This window comes from Engystomops pustulosus, chromosome 4 (assembly GCF_040894005.1).
Source record: "Engystomops pustulosus chromosome 4, aEngPut4.maternal, whole genome shotgun sequence".
NCBI classification, from domain to species: Eukaryota; Metazoa; Chordata; class Amphibia; order Anura; family Leptodactylidae; genus Engystomops; species Engystomops pustulosus.
In genome coordinates this window covers 87,948,076-87,965,516 of record NC_092414.1, presented here as the reverse complement: position 1 = coordinate 87,965,516, position 17,441 = coordinate 87,948,076, and the positions used below count along the sequence as shown (strand labels likewise).

Below are 17,441 nucleotides of genomic sequence, written 5' to 3'. Positions count from 1 at the left end.
AATGACACTAAAACAGTCATATTATACATATAGTTAATAATATAGATTCTAAATTTATTTTACTCACTCAGTGTGATACCTGGGCCTGTTTCGATAAACACAATAGGGATATCCTGGCAGGAATGGTGGAAAGACACACACAAAGCTCTTCCTCAACAGTTCTCAGTTTCTCCCTGTTTTTAGTATATGGTGCTGATTATTATGTGGCTCATATACTGCAAAATAAAGGGGTACAAAGAGAAGTACTATGGCCATGAGGCATATGAGCTGGTACTTGTAGTACTCCAGCCTCATGACTATAGTATTTCTCATTTTACATTTCTCATTGTTATATGCAGTATACTGCTGGAGTACTCCAAGTACCAGCTCATATGCTGAGTATTCTGCCAACAGTTCATATACTCAGGCAAAAGCTCATATAGTCAGCATTATTGGTGGGCATTACCTTGGCGGTGGGCAAATGCGAGTCTCTCCGCTCTCAGGATCATTGTAAGAAGTCGTGACTGTGCATCGCTGCGCATTGCCGGGAAACAAAACACAGGGGACACCATAGTTTGGGGAAATTTCCCCGCGGCACACCCGACCATGTGTCGCGGCACACAGGTTGAAAATCACTGATCTAGACCACTGTACCTGGCCCTATGCAGGATTGTTTATGCGTTTATTAATAGACATATAACAGCTACAACCTCCTGGATCATTTGAATGAGAGTAAACCCTGTTACTTTAGGGATAGGATGCGACTAGCATTTTCAGTGGTCCAGACTCTATTGTGGAGCAATAGCCACATCTCCCACCGCGATCTGCCCTACTCAATTTTGAGTTACTGCAGGTGTACACCATTATATTTGTCCAGATTCGGTTGCTAGTCTGGCTACCCGGGAAGTCCAGTTCTAGCTGAATCATTACACTCCATTGGTGGCTTTCCTGTGTTTTTAGGTTTCGACATTATTCCTTTTTGTTTGTCACTCTATTAATATATTACTAATAAAAGTTAAATTTTAATCTCCTGGCTATGGTGCCTTTGGGTTGATTGATACCCCCTTTTGGATTTACTAGCTCCCTGCAGCAGAGGAAGGCCAGAATAAACTGTAACTTACAGTCTTCCAGGTGCTGACATCACAACCTGTTTGGGTAAAGTCTTGATATCGGGACATGGGCGAGTGATACTAATTACTGTTTATTCATATATTTCTTGTTCACATGTCAACAGCAAGAAACCAGTCATAGAATAAAACTAAAGTCGGATACAAAAGATGTATTATGTATATTCTTTCTGTCTTATTATTTGATTGATGAGAGGAGTGGGAATAAAAAAATATATATTAATAAAAGATGCATAAATATACTGTAAAGCACTTAAGATGCTGTGAAAAATGTATATATAGTGTATGTTTGAGTTAAAAATACAAAAACTCAACTTGTGAAAATCAAGTCTTTATATGGTTTGATTGACACAAAAATATACCGAAATTTGTAATGTTTTAATTCAGCTCTTTAGAACTACTCAAAAACAAATATTTTTACAAAAGGCTTATACAGGCGGTCCCCTACTTAAAAACAGTCGACTTACATACGACCTCTAGTTACAAACGGACCTCTGGATATTGGTAATTTATTGTACTTTAATCCTAGGCTACAATAAACAGCTGTAAGGCTAAATTCACACTGCCGTGAGCCCGCCACCCCGTAGTACGGCGGGCACACGGCAGCGCGGGGAGAGGAGGTGAGCGCAGCTAACCCCCGCCCCTCTCCCTCTCCATTACGGCGCACGGCGTCGTAATACGGGGAAAGATAGGACATGCCCTATCTTTCCCCGGGCTACGGAGCGGTGCGGTGCCGCACGTGTGCTGCACCGTACCGCTCCCGTACAGGGCCGTGAGCCCATAGAAGTGTATGGGGGACGTATATCGGCCGTATATACGTCCCCCATACTGTAGTGTGAATGTAGCCTAACAGTTATCAAATGTGTCTGTAATGAAGCTTTAGTGTTAATATTGATTCTTATGACAACCTAACATTTTTAAAATCCAATTGTCACAGAGACCAAAAAAGTTCTGTCTGGGATTACAATGATAAAATATACAGTTCCGACTTACATACAAATTCAACTTAAGAACAAATCTACAGACCCTATCTTGCCTGTAATGTGCCAAAAAACACTCACCAAAAATTGAGCCTTTGAAAAGTAAAACTTATGCCACAAAGACAAGCCCTTTTACAGCAATATCGACAGAAAAAGAAGTTATGGCTTGCAGAATGGTTTAATGCAAAAATGGAACAAGTCTACTTTGCCATTTTAGATCACAGTCCTAGGGTAAGTAGAGTGTTGGAAAACCATCAGAATAGCTGGTAGATGTTCATATACACCTCCCTGTCCTGTGCTGAGGTGCAGTTATCTTGTTTTAGTAAATCTAAGCATTTTATAGAAATAAGCTTTTTAAACATATGTAAGTTAGCTCCTCCGATTAATAATTAATATTTCTAACTTTCAAATGTTCTAGTTTTTTGACAAAAAGTCATAATGTGAATTTTATTTTGTAGAAAACGTTTGCCATTTGTCTTCTTTCTATTTCCATAATTTTTTTACGTTTGCTTATCTTTTATGAATTTTAGAAGGCTTATAGTTTTAGCAGCAAGCTCTCAAATTGCGTGCACCACTACCTCCTTCAAACTTGCATGCACTACCCTACATCCTCCGCACACCGCGTGCACTACTACATCCTCCACACACTGCGTGCACTACTACATCTTTTGCAAACCACATGGACTACTACATCCTCCACACACAGTGTGTACAACGCCTACTCCTACTATCACAAAGCACTTACAAGTGCGGTTGGGGGGGAGAGATAACGGACAATGGGGGGCATAACACAAGGAAAAACGGACGGTGCTGGTTATAATGTAAGGAAAATTGGACTATGGGGGGAGGTAAATAGTGATTGCTCAACAGTACCTACAGGACAGATCACAGGTATCTCTCTAACACCACCAAATGCAGAAAGGTGGAGTTGGAGAGTGGTGGATCTGTCCTGACTTACAATATGTCATGACATGATCTGTCATGAAAGAGATCAGTCATGACATTGTCTGTCATGACATAAATTAGTCCTGACACCATCTTTCATGACTGAGATCAGTCATGACACGATCTGTCATGACCTACATCACTGAAACTGGGCTGTCTGCTGTGACTGGCCAGTTTCAGCGATGGACATCGCAGGACAAATCAAATTGGTCTTGTGATGTCAGTGGGTGGGAATTGCAGGGTGACGTCGCAAATCAATGGAGCGCTTGTGTCTGATATATCGGACGCGGAGCTCCAACTAGTAAAAGAAAAACCTGTCATGATCATTTATGCTTACAAACTGCCACTAGCCTGTTCTGGAAGATTCAGCATTACACAGCAAATGAACCTTGAATGCTGTATCCAAATGACCAGTAAGGAGTTACAGATCAGAGTATCATGGTTATCGGACACCTCCTGGCACAATTGATGTCCCATAGACTAGGCACAATGTCACAAGTCAATTGCTAGCTGCCAGCAGGGGATGTAGTAGTGGGTTATAATATAGGCATTTTTGGGTGGCATGGCAGGGTCTATGCTTCTGAAGGGGAATGGCCTCTCAAACCACCAACCAAGTTTGATACTGCCCTGTAGAGATAATAAAGAGAGGGACCTCCAGCCCTGAAATTCTTATACATGTGTGCCAGGTTCTCCTGAGGTCCTTTTATTGCGGTACAAAAGGGTACCCAAGAAGCTTTGTTCTTAAACTGTATCAAATCATAAAAAATGAGGGGCTGACAATTTACATACTGTACATCTTAGGGGCCATTGCATTCTTAATCTACCCCATAATTTAATGGTCTTATTCTTTGGGCATTTAATTTGTCCTATCACCGTCATCAGCAGCAGCAGCATTGTCAAGTTACATTTTATCTAGGCAAATGTAAAAGTTGTTTTCCATCACTATGGGATCACTGTGACTGTACTATACATTTGTGAAATCAGTGTTGACTCTAGTCTTCACTTTTACAGCTCTTTGAACTATGCTGGAGATATTATTATTATTATTATTACTTTATTATAATTTTTAGTTCTCTGAAATTTATTTTCGCCTATGAAACTGTATGAAGCCATATATAAAACTTATGTATCTCATGGGGAAAACTAGGTCAACATTTAATAGTAGTACATTTTGAAATTTTAATTGAGGATATTGCCCACCACTGCTATAACATAAGTCATAACTGTCTTGTTTGTTGTATTGTTTGTATCATTTGTCATGCTGATATTAATCTTTCTTTTTCTCCACTCAGCTGTTGTACCTGTTCTTTCCTACTTCGTTTTGTGGGTGAGGATATCACAGTGATGTCTGCATTCAACCTGCTCCATTTGGTGACAAAGAGCCAGCCAGTGGCGCTGCGGGCCTGTGGGCTTCCCTCAGGTTGACTGGGTGCTACTTGTTGTGTGATGCATAGTGGGAGCCCTTAACAATTTAATTTCTGCTGCAGAAAACAATTACTTATTGTGTAATAATCAATTTAGTATTGAAAGATTTAACTAAATAATTAGTATAATCCATACAGAATATTGCTAATATATTATTATAACACATGCAATATTTTGGGGTTTAAACTGTTGTTTGATAAATTTGAAGACGAGCACTGTACCTTAGGATTTGGGCTATGGAATAGTTTTCAAAAAATGTATTTACTTGTAAAAACCTCCTACAAAAAACATTCTTTCACTTAACAATGAACAAATACTTACATTAGGATATGTGCATACTGCAGATATGCTTTCTGTGATGGGCCCCCACTCTCAGGTCACTTACACTATAGAGCTTCATAATTTAGTTCATAAACCCCCGCCAACTTATGCAAGATGGGACCTTTACACTAAATACTACTATCTAGCCCTCGCACTCACTCAAATCTTTCACTGCCAGCACCGGTACTTTACTTTTAAAATTATAATAAGAAGGCAAATAAATAAATCCCTCAACAATTTAGAAACCCAAATTACAGATTACCCAATTATCTATAAGATTACTTAAAATTGGTAATACTATCTCTGCGAAAACTTAAGTTCTTTAAGGGGAACCTGTTATCAAGAAAAGGTGTAATAAATTTTACTCACACTGACATATTCTTCTATAACATAGCTGCATCCTGTTGAATACAGGCTGCAGGGGGCGTCGCTGCCAGCACCAGGAAGTATAGAGAGGCAGCCAGCACCAGGAGTGTCACTTCATTATACAGGCTGTGCCTCACACTCATGAATAAGCCGAACAGCTGAATACGATAATAATGCATTGGACCTCTCTCAGGTCATTTGCATACAGCCTTGGGACCTGATTGCTTAGGTTTCCAGGCATGTTAAGAGACAATTAAGGGATATTAATGGCAATGCATTCTAATGGCGGTTTATGAAAATATATTTAGTTTTATGGGTTAATTTGCCTGACAGGTTCTCTTTAAATGTATAAAGAATATCCAGGCACACAAAGTTTAAGTTGAAGTTAATCAGCAAAGCTGTTGTGGTAATCCAAAGTTTAACGTTTCGGCTAAAATCAGCCTTTCTCAAATACGTCTACCGCTGTAAGAAGGAAGTAAGAAAGAAGTCCAGTATTTTTGTGTCTGTAGCGCTGCGTGGTATTGCACGTCTGTGCTTGTGGATGTCGCCATCCACGCACTCTTTGTTGACCACTAACACGCATTCTTTGCCAACCCGTGGCATTTCATTTTATGTACCAACCTCTACATTTGCTACAAGTCGTTGAGTGTCAGATCCCCGTGACCTGCCGTGGAGTGCAGGAAAAATGGCTCAGTGCCAGGAATGATCTGTACCAAACTGCTGTTAGTTTGGCTTGTCTTTTGTCAGAGGTCCTATAATTGAGCCATTGTAGGCAACAGCCAAGCTTTAATAAAGGAGCAGACAGAAACAAAGTGACACTTTGTCAAGCAGATGTCAAATATACCAAAAAGCAAAGCATGTAGCAATAGCAAAGACACAAGTGTCAGAAGACTGAGAATTAACCAGGGTCCTCTGATGGAACCGGGCAGCATGTTAAGGGAGTAATGTACGCTGCCCAGCAGCTGACTGGTTTAGCTGTCTATCGCTCAAGCCACAGCTGCACACAAAACAAACTCAAACTCACACACAACTTTCTTTAAGGAAAAGATCCTGAAAAGCAGCAGTCAATCAAAGGTACCCTTGGGTGTGGTTTTCAAGCACAGAAGCCTGAAACCTCTCTGAAACCTGATCCCATACAGAGTACTGCAGAGCAATTCAGTGGGTTCTGACAGTAAAGGTTATGCCAACTTTGGACTGTGGCTATAGAGCCAAAGAGGATTGATTATGTGAGAGCCAGTCTAATAATTCAAGCATTTAAACCTTATATCTATTTCAAGTTTTAGGTCTCAGAGAGTGGTTAATTATTTTATTTGTGTAAGCATAAGGCTTAGGACATAAATAACCAATTACTGTGGCTATACATTAAATTAGATTTAATCCGTTGGTCGTCCATGTGTTATCCATGTTGTTTTTCACATCCGTATGTCATCATATTTTTTTCACACCTGCTGAAATTACACTCACCGGCCACTTTATTAGGTACACCTGTCCAACTGCTCGTTAACACTTAATTTCTTATCAGCCATGGCGGCAACTCAATGCATTTAGGCATGTAGACATGGTCAAGACAATCTCCTGCAGTTCAAACCGAGCATCAGTATGGGGAAGAAAGGTGATTTGAGTGCCTTTGAACGTGGCATGGTTGTTGGTGCCAGAAGGGCTGGTCTGAGTATTTCAGAAACTGCTGATCTACTGGGATTTTCACGCACAACCATCTCTAGGGTTTACAGAGAATGGTCCGAAAAAGAAAAAACATCCAGTGAGCAGCAGTTCTGTGGGTGGAAATGCCTTGTTGATGCCAGAGGTCAGAGGAGAATGGGCAGGCTAGTTCGAGCTGATAGAAAGGCAACAGTGACTCAAATCGCCACCCGTTACAACCAAGGTAGGCAGAAGAGCCTCTCTGAACATACAGTACGTCGAACTTTGAGGCAGATGGGCTACAGCAGCAGAAGACCACACCGGGTGCCACTCCTTTCAGCTAAGAACAGGAAACTGAGGCTACAATTTGCACAAGCTCAGTAGAAGATTGGAAAAACGTTGCCTGGTCTGATGAGTCTCGATTTCTGCTGCGACATTCGGATTGTAGGGTCAGAATTTGTCGTCAACAACATGAAAGCATGGATCCATCCTGCCTTGTATCAACAGTTCAGGCTGGTGGTGGTGGTGTCATGGTGTGGGGAATATTTTCTTGGCACTCTTTGGGCCCCTTGGTACCAATTGAGCATCGTTGCAATGCCACAGCCTACCTGAGTATTGTTGCTGACCATGTCCATCCCTTTATGACCACAATGTACCCAACATCTGATGGCTACTTTCAGCAGGATAATGCGCCATGCCATAAAGCTGGAATCATCTCAGACTGGTTTCTTGAACATGACAATGAGTTCACTGTACTCAAATGGCCTCCACAGTCACCAGATCTCAATCCAATAGAGCATCTTTGGGATGTGGTGGAACGGGAGATTCGCATCATGGATGTGCAGCCGACAAATCTGTGGCAACTGTGTGATGCCATCATGTCAATATGGACCAAAATCTCTGAGGAATGCTTCCAGCACCTTGTTGAATCTATGCCACGAAGAATTGAGGCAGTTCTGAAGGCAAAAGGGGGTCCAACCCGTGACTAGCATGGTGGACCTAATAAAGTGGCCGGTGAGTGTAGAATGCAAAACACTTCACTCTCCAGCATTTAAGAAAAAATGGACCTCTAATGGATGACATAATTGTGCAGTCCATTTGTTTGTGGAACCATCATCTTCTTGTGATGTCCATGTTCCATATGTGAGAAAAAAATTGTGCATGCTAGTATTTTTTAACTATGGACCAACGTTCAATTAAAAGAAAAGAAAATATGAAAATACAGATGGAAAACAAAGACTCAGTATGCCATCTATGAAAATCAAGGATAGCATATCACAAAAAAACGCCCTAGTGTCCCTAATTGTATTCCTAATTGCACAAAATAATGAGAGCCCTAGAAAAAAAATCTGCTCTGTTAGTATTTTATGGCCATTATCATGGTATGTAACAGTGGGTACCACGGTTTTGATGGCCACAACAGATAAACAAAGATTGGACATTTTATCTAGCTTGACTTTGTGTTACACAGATTTCAGCAAGACTGAAAAGCATATAATTTCACTAGGTGGTTTGATGGAAAGGAGATTGTGTCCACTGTTTTTGTTTTAATCCAAAAATATTTTATTGAACATATTTTACGTTTTTTCAAGACAAAAAAACAAATACAAAAAACCCTTCCCTTGAACCACCCTCTCCCCCTCCCAAGAGGGTTTATATAGCAAAAGCAAATACATACAGAGTACATCTCAGAATATACAATCAATGTACAAAGTAAAAAGTACATAATCACATATGAATGTGTACAGTGGAACACAAGAGTTTATCAACAAACCGGAGAAAAAGATCATCTGCCGTTGGGAGATGTATAATTACAGACTACCTGAGCCACTCCTATAAGCCTACATTCTGTGGTAGTGTCAGGAACCGATTCATACATACATTTACAGATGATACCTGGCGTGTCCAACCAGGGACTAAATATCTGTTCAAATTTTCCCTCCGTCTTTCTCTTCAAGTATAGTGGCCTGACAACCGAATAATCGTGTTCATTTTATTTATATACTCCTGTATAGTAGGGGGACAGCCTGAAACCAGTGATATGCAGTAAGCTTCCTCTCTTGATATAACATACAAGCCATAACCCAAACTGCGTCCACTCTGCAAGCAGATGTAGAGACACTGTGGATAAGGACATTTTATCCCTGGACAAGGAGTGCATCAGTTTCTTGAAATGTCAAAGAAAGTATTGAGCTATCAAATCCCAGTTGTGGATTTGCCCCCATTTTGCTCAAATACGATCCTGCTCCTGTGGGCCATCTGCAGAAGGACTTTCTGGTGACAAGATAAGCTCTGAAGACCCAATTTGGCTGCCTTAAGTCCCCAGAAATTTACGTGCAGACTGAGTCTTGGTCATTTCCCTCTTACTCCTGTATGTTGCGAGAAAGCCGCGCAATCCATCAAAGATACGTCTGAAATAACCGTTACATGCGGTGGTCTTTGACAGATTTAGCAAGGCTGTGGGAATGATTGCTTTTATTTCCATTTGTACCAAAGGGATTAAGATGAAGAGGGGCTCACGCAGATGTTCTTCTCAAGATAAAATTGTATCTAACGGCATTTGGTCAGAACTTGTTCTCCTAGCAGTCAATTTCCCTTTTCAGCTGTCCAGTTCTCTTGGAGACTCTGACTGGCCCTTTAAAAGTAGTGAGAGAAGATCACTTGTGTCCACTTTTCTCCTGGAATAGACATGCCTGTGGTGTTTAGAGTGAAAACCATAAGGTCAAGGATTTTGTGGGATTACCTACAGAACTGCTAATGTTCACAGAAAAACCTTCCAGAAGATTGTCCCTTTGACAAAACAGTTTTTGTTTGCCTTCGTGGAAGAGGAGAATCTTATCTAGGTACACTAGACAAAAAGATCCATTTGATAACAAACACAACAGGTTTCATAGCACAAGAAAAGGTGTAAGGAGGTTTGGAGAGGCCAAACACCATAACAGTCCTGTAAAAACAGTACAAAGTGAGCCTGATTGGGAACAATTTGTAGGATTTGAAAGACATCTTTTAAAGCCACCTTTATAGGGAAAAGTCTTTGTACATTAAATAATGTAAGTCCACAATACTCTCCATGGAGAATATGTAGTGACTTTACATTTAGGACTGGACTTACTGACTTGGTTCTAAGACTGGAAATATGTGTCTCATCCAGCCTTTCTATCCTTGTTGTGCTAGGGACATTTTGCCTTGTACAGGTGGCATTTTTAATAATGGGTCTGAGGAGGATTTTGTGTGGAATTGTGGTTGTTACTGTTGCAAAGGAAACCTTATTAATAGAAGTGGTGGCTTTCTTGTAAGTTTTGTTTTGAAGGCACTCAGTTTAAAGGAGTTGGCATAGAAGAAGATTGAAGCCGAACCTCCTCTCCATTGTCCCGAAGATACTTGGGTCTGTATTTTTGACTTGTATGATTAGCCATCTGACTCAAAGGGTATTCATAGGAGGGATAAGACACAGTTTAATAATTGGGAAACCACTCCATTCACTCCATCAAAGAGGATGCTGCTGAGCAAATAACAGACTCCCAGTCCCAGTCTTCCTCTTAGATAGTTACTACTGGATTAAAAGTGTTGGATTTTTTTAAAGACTCTATACTGTAAATGAGGAAGAATGGACAAATGCCTCTGCATTAGAGTTTGAAGAAAGTGCTTCTGTATAAGAATTAAAGGCAAGCAAAGGGATAGTTTTTCTCCAAAACTAGTGTGGACATAAATTTGACCAAAAACAACCCGGGAAGGACTCTTATGAAACCTCAAACAAAGCTTACTTTTATAGAGTGCTATTTCTGAGTATGTGCTTGACTGAGGAGTATATGAAGTGAAATCTGTAATGTTTTTTTCCTTTTCTTGGTGGGGAGTAGTTTTCAAAGTGCCGCTGTCTGGACTTTGCAAAAATAACATAACTGGCCTGGGAGGGGGCAGTTAAAAAATAAAGTTATGCTTACCTCCTCCCGCAAGGCTAGTTATGTAGTTTTTGCAAAGCTTGGACGACCCCTTTAAACTGCGCTGACAAAGTTGCCAGCGGCATTTAAATCAATAGAGCTTGAATGCAGGGTGCCGCCAGTTTGGGAAGGATCGTTGCTCTCTGAAGACATTGTCGGTAGCGACAAACTTCCTTAAAATGGCTGTGGACGGCAACTCGGGGCAGGTAAGTGCTGATGCGCTCTTGCTCTATTGATATAATGCTGATGCCAACTTTGCCAGTGGCATTTAAAGAGTTAAAAGTGGCATTTTAAAATATCCAGCACATAAGAAGCCAGACCAAAGCAAATTTGTTAAATTTGTCTAAACCCAAATTTTAACGGGTCCGCTCATCACTTGTAGGGAGTCTTTCCCTAAGGACATAGGAATGTTGCCTTTGTCTTGTATTTTTTCCGGATGAAGCATCAAAAGAGAGGGACCCAGCAACTCAACATGCAATGCATTCTCCTCCATCTGTGCCAGATTACTTCTGATGGAGCTAATTACATCGTATAGCACTCCAAGATTGTCTTAACCATAAGCTTTTGCTAGGTGGTTACCACCCTGAAGAAGATACTATCCACTTATTCTCTAGTGACACAAGATGACACATCTCATTTATCACCTCTGACCTCAATGAGTTGGCTCAAGTCCACTGCTGCCTCTAGCCATGAGGCTATTGTAAAGAATATCACTAAATGCTGTTACTAGAGATCAATCAAGATTGCATTCCCTATAATCATTGACAGAAAATAGAAGAAAAAAAAACAGAAAATAAAAACACATAGAAAATAATGATCCCTCGCCTTACAGAGGTCACCAGTTTCACCAGGTCCCTTGTTGTGGCCACAGGAAAGTACACTAAGGATAAGTTTTGGAACGATTATTTGGCCATGCTGACATGTTAAACAGTGGCAGTATAAAGGAACTCACTTTTTTATAAGCAGAATAGTGAAACCGTTTCAATTAACTGTTGTAGATTTCAGATTATTTTTGCATTTACAGTTGAATGAAGAATGCAACTATTTTATATAACATATGCCTGGAATAATGACAGGACCTTTTTAAGTTTTATAAAAAAAAAAACAAACATTTCATTTTGAGTAGCAATAAAAATTCTTTAATTGGATACCATAGGACTGTGGTGGAGCAGGTTGACAAAAATTTAGCACATTACTATGTAACTGCCTGTAGTCACCTTTTAGCATGTCATGGTTGCATGTTCCAGCTATTTTCCACTAGGTGGCAGTGTATACTTATTTTTTTGTCCATCTGTTAGGCACTTCACTTTGCTGTGCAATTGTATGTACGCTTTGTATTCCTCTCCGGTACACTAGGAGTTAATCTGTCACGCACACAAAGTTTTGCTCACAAATAGACTATTTCCTGATATATCACAGACCTTTTCCAGCATTAGAAACAATGAAAGTGGGTTAGCAGATCTTTAATGCATTCCAGATATCAGAATGAAGCAAGGAATTCTTGCAGCTATGCTGCGCCACAAAACATAGGGTGTACTGGAAATACCCCATTTGTGATTCATTAAAACATCTTGCCTTGTACCTAAGCAGAAGTCACATTTGAGGCTTACAGTTTGTAAGACATTAAGTTAATCTATTTTTCCCCATTTGTCCCTAAATCCATTGAGAGAATAGTGCTCATACTCATATTCTTCAGGTAAACTTGCTGCAGGAGACCACCCAGGGTTTAAGAGACCTATTATGAAAGGCTAATATTAACTTGTTTTCTGATTGTTATGGGCTCCCACTTACCATGTGTTTTTCTGTTTTTCACATTGATGTTGCCTGCATCACCTGTAATGTGCATGTATTGTTTTTATTCCTTATGAGTGTATGTGCACAATTGCGAATTGTGAGAACCAGACATCATACTTTCAGATGATCATTAAGGATCCAAGTCACATAAAACTATATATATCAGAGCTCATCACCTTTATATTTACAATATAGATGATTTTGGGTGCCCTTTAAATGCTGTCTGTAAAAATGAATGTGCTGGATGTAATAGTAGCCTCTCAGTAGCCACTAATATGATATCTATATGTTTTACCAACGGATCTGAATCTGGTGCCTAATTGCTGCCTACTACTGGCACATTTCAAATTGTCAAATTGAAATGGTAACATTAGAACAAAGCAAGATAATATAACAAAATTATAAAACACATACAAAATTAAGCCAAATATCTTTACACCAGCATTAAAAATGGCCAACCTCATTTCATCTTCATCCAGGTAAGTAAATAGAAATAAAAAGAAATAGACCCACACCATCATGTTGTCACATAAACTATCAGTTCTGGTGTATGTGTTTAATTTTAAGATTGATATGGTATGCCTTTACCTTTATCAATAAGTTCATCAATGAGTGTTAAAATTACACCTGTAAATAAGACATGTCCTACACACAACGATACAATGAATCAAATGAGAGTACTCATTTTAATTATAAACTTCTTAAAGGAAATCTACCACTAATATTAAGTAAAATAAAACTACACATACTTATCTTTAGTCCTCTTTAAAAAAAAAAATGTTATAAAAAGATACCATACTAGTGGTAGATTTCCTTTAAGAGTATGTTCAGTGTTGGCCTGTTGGTATCTAAATACAAGAATAAAATAAAAATAAGTGCATAACATTTGTGAGCATAAAATAATAACAATTGACAAACTTTGGGGAATAGGATCTGTACATGTTCTTCAGGACAATGCTGTACCCTACATGTTGTAATATTTCTTTTTCAGCCTTGAGCCTGATGTGGTAACAAATTAGTATTCTGGGACTACACTGCTAGTTGGCTACCTTCTGGTGATTGCTATGTCCCATTTATTGTTTACCAGAGTTGTCCTCTTATATTTGGTTAGTGGATATACTTGGTATTACCGTTCCTGCCGTGGTATTACCGTGTTTCTTTCAAACAATAACTTTTATAAATCTTTACCTGGCTCCCTGCCTAGTCATTCCCTGGGTGTGGTCACCCAGACGACAACTGGGACCGGTGTTTTCCTCAGATTTCTGGCTTGTTTCTTTCAAACAATAACTTTTATAAAACTTTACCTAGTCATCCCCTGGGCATGGTCATCGTTGCACAAAGTAAGTGCCCCCCTCCACAAACAGCTCGTCTTCCTCGATTTTGAATTAAAAACCAGTTGTCGTCTTGTGTCATCGTCCACGGTGGTCCAGGGGGTTCACTAACCCTGAAGCCTGAGAGATACTAGCATAGCCATTACCAAATTGATTGAGCTGTGACTGTTAATGGAATACCATTACCACTTCAATTAACTGATTTGATACTAATGACAATGCTGAGGATATATACTGTATATACTCGAGTATAAGGAGAGTTTGTCAGCACAATTTTTGTGCTAACAGTTCCCCCCTCGGCTTATATTTGGGTATATATATAAAAATAAAACTAAAAAATAAACTGTGTGCTCACCTTTCCAATGCCGCAGGCAGATCCTCTTCTTACGTCATGTGTGGCAGTGCCAGCTCCAGCTCCCAGCGCGCCGCCGGCACACAAACTATGATGTCAGCAAGTGGCAGTGGTGCCGGCAGCCACGTGCATAGACCTGGAGCTGGCTCCGGCACACAGAAAAGTAAGAAGAGGACCTGCCTGGGGAGTCGAAAAGGTGAGTACTCGGTTTAATTTTTTTTTTTTTGTGCTGGGCATACTGGGGGCTGGCAGGCTATATACTACAGGGGGCAGTCTATACAATACAGGGGTCTGGCTGGCTATATATTACAGGGGTGTTGGATGGCTATATACTCCAATGGGTTGGCTGGCTATATACTACAGGGGGTGTGTCTAGCTATATACTACAGGGGGTGTGGCTAGTTATATACTACAGGGCATTGACTGGCTATATACTACAGTGTGCTGGCTGGCTATATACTACTAGAGGCTTCCTGGCTATATACTACTGGTGGCTGGCTATATACTACTGGGGGGTTGCTATATAATACAGAGGGCAGGCTGGTTATATAGCACTGGGGGCAGGCTGCCTATATACCACTGGGGACTGGCTGGCTATATACTAATGGGGGCTTGCTGGATAGATACTGGGGAGGCTGTGACCAATGCCTTTCCCACCATAGGCTTATACTCAAGTCAATATGTTTTCCCAGCTCAATAGGTCAATAGTTTTTTTGTGGTAAAATTAGGTGCCTCGGCTTATACTTGGGTCGTCTTTTACTCAAGTATATGTGGTAATCAATTTGTAGGCCATAAAATGCCTTTTAGCTCAACTTCAATGGAGTTGCACAGAATTATTGTCCATCAACCACATAAAAGCTGATTAGGCAAGTGGACCAGAGCTTAATTTATGTGTTGACTTTCAGTTTCCTTCTCTCACTGTTTGGGCCCACAGAAATCTGAACCTTATCATCATGCTGTGGATTTCATAACACAGCAAAATACAGGACATGTCCTATATTTCTCTGTGCATGGTCATGTTGCGGTGAGACAACTTGTACTCAACGCCCTGTGGCCAGGCGCCATAAGTGTAAATGGGGAACGATATCCAGCCACAAGTGGTGCGGACGGATTTCGGTCCCCATTAAGATTGTCTGAGTGAGGGCTAACAGTTGAAATGCTTTAGCAAACATTCATTGTACATTGGTTATTGATTGATTTTTCATTTGATTATTGGACAGATTATACAGATCTAGTATCAGTATGGAATATAACCATAGCATATTTGATAAAATTTTTGTATTGTGTAACCTAAAGGCATTTGGTTTCAGTGTTAGAAATCTGGAGATCATAAGACCATGACCGATTTAGTACACAACATGTGTACTGTAAAATAATGCTTCAAGCAGAAGGTGAAATAATCCCATTCTCATCGTTTCTTCTCAAACATACATTTACATTAGGGAAGAAACAAAGAATGTTTTGTGTTTTACTTGAGTGTGGCATGGTTCCAAGCACAGTCTTGTACGCTTGAGTAATTACTCTCTAAAGCCAAGGTTACCTGATAAATGTCAGTACATTCTCCAGATAAAAATATGTTATTACAGGCTCTAGGGCTAAATTTGCTTTGAAATTAGAAAAACCTGAAATTTACTTTCATGGGAGGATTTGGTTAACCTAAAAACACCTTTAAAAATGAAAACAAAACTTGGGGAGTAATGTTGTATGTACCTGATCCCTTTACAGTTGTCCAGAAACTCCCATTCAAGTCTGTTTGATTGGCCACTTTGGAGCATATTAAGTTACACCATTGAAGTTGGATTCTGAATGAAGGAACACAGCAAGCACATTTGACATTACTTTGGTGGAAAAGATTTAGAGTCCATTCAGTGCCAAATAAAAAAAGAATAACTTTTGAAATGATCTTGACCACTATTTGCTCTTAGATACGTACAGTATGTTATTTACAACCTAGATAAAACCCACATTTATTTAAAGCAATGTCACCCACATTTCTGCTTTATCCATTATTTAGATATATGTTTTTTGCCGGTTTCAATTTACTTTTACAGGCATGTCTACACAAATCTATGTTTCTATGAGTCTCTTGCTCTGTTAAAGGGAATAAGTCTCAACATATTTTGATATTACGGTACATATCATTGTTTGTCTTAAAAAAAAATAAGACTGCAATTTTTACACTAGCTGCTGAGCCTTCCTGAATAGGTCACAGACCACATCTAAAAAACTCTTCCATAGATTTATCCAGACTGCTTACAGCCTGTTGTCCATGTTGTTGCTGTGGAAGCGAATCCTACAATTTATATTAGTGTCTATCATAAAATAAATAATAAAATTTGTCATTTTTGCCACATGTCCGTAAGTTTTTTTGTCCCATTTTTGCCACTATTTTTTTTTTAAAGTGACCAAAGTGGCGGAGACACAATAGCAATTTTACAAATACTTGAAACAAAAAAATGTCCAAATAATGTCTGAAACTATTGCCAGCCATTTAAAGAAAACCTGTCACTAGGTTTTACCCCTTTAAACTACTTAGTAGTTCCTGTGGATAGGGCCTAACTTGCTTTTATGGGAAAACCCCTTTATTGACTTGAAAATAAGAGATGCCCACATGACACATGCTTTATTAGATTTTCTTGCAATCTGACCAATGTATTTGGCTTAAGTTTTTATGTTGCTGTTTAAATGTGAAAACCTGTGGATTGGTTCCCTTAAAGCAGTTTTTGTAAATCAGCTTTCTGTTCTGTACACTATTGAAAGCTGACAGATAAGGAACCAATTCATGTTTCCAAGGACACACATCTTTACAGACAGTGCACGGAGAGTCTAATTTGCTCAAAAAAATTGTCCCTCAGTTTTTACCTTTCTGCTGTGTACGGACCTGAGTAGGTTTTCAGATTCACTGCTCACTACAGGCGAAAGGATAAGTTATAAATATAATGAATAAATTATACAATATTATAATATATTACAAAGTTTACTGTTATCACCTGCTCTATTCATATCTGAAATGAAAAAAAAACAGCTTCAAAGGTTTGGCTACAATATAATTTAAGCTTTTAGATTTGTCTTCAAACTAGGTAAAAATTTATTTTCTTTAGTTACCAATCTGCCAGGGAGATGATTTTTCTTGCTTTTAAATAGTAAGCTGATATATTGCTCCTTCCTAACTCCCTAGCTTCCTCTTCCTTTTTTCCAGTATATCTTTTCATTCCTTCATAACATTGCTTTAGAGTTTACTGTGC

The 17,441-nt window shown here is 39.4% G+C and overlaps 1 protein-coding gene across 2 annotated transcripts in view; it reads left to right on the top strand.

The window, feature by feature from the left end:
• The window catches only part of MSRB3 (methionine sulfoxide reductase B3), an 83,113-nt gene that overhangs the window by 14,575 nt on the left and 51,097 nt on the right, over nucleotides 1-17,441 (top strand). The window contains exon 2 of one of the 2 annotated variants that reach the window (XM_072146624.1): nucleotides 4,324-4,451. The exons of the other annotated variant lie outside the window; for it this stretch is intronic. Within the exon in view, the coding sequence (XP_072002725.1) occupies nucleotides 4,376-4,451 (76 nt within the window). The 5' untranslated portion in view covers nucleotides 4,324-4,375. The remainder of the gene's footprint in view (nucleotides 1-4,323; nucleotides 4,452-17,441) is intronic. 2 annotated transcript variants of the gene reach the window in all.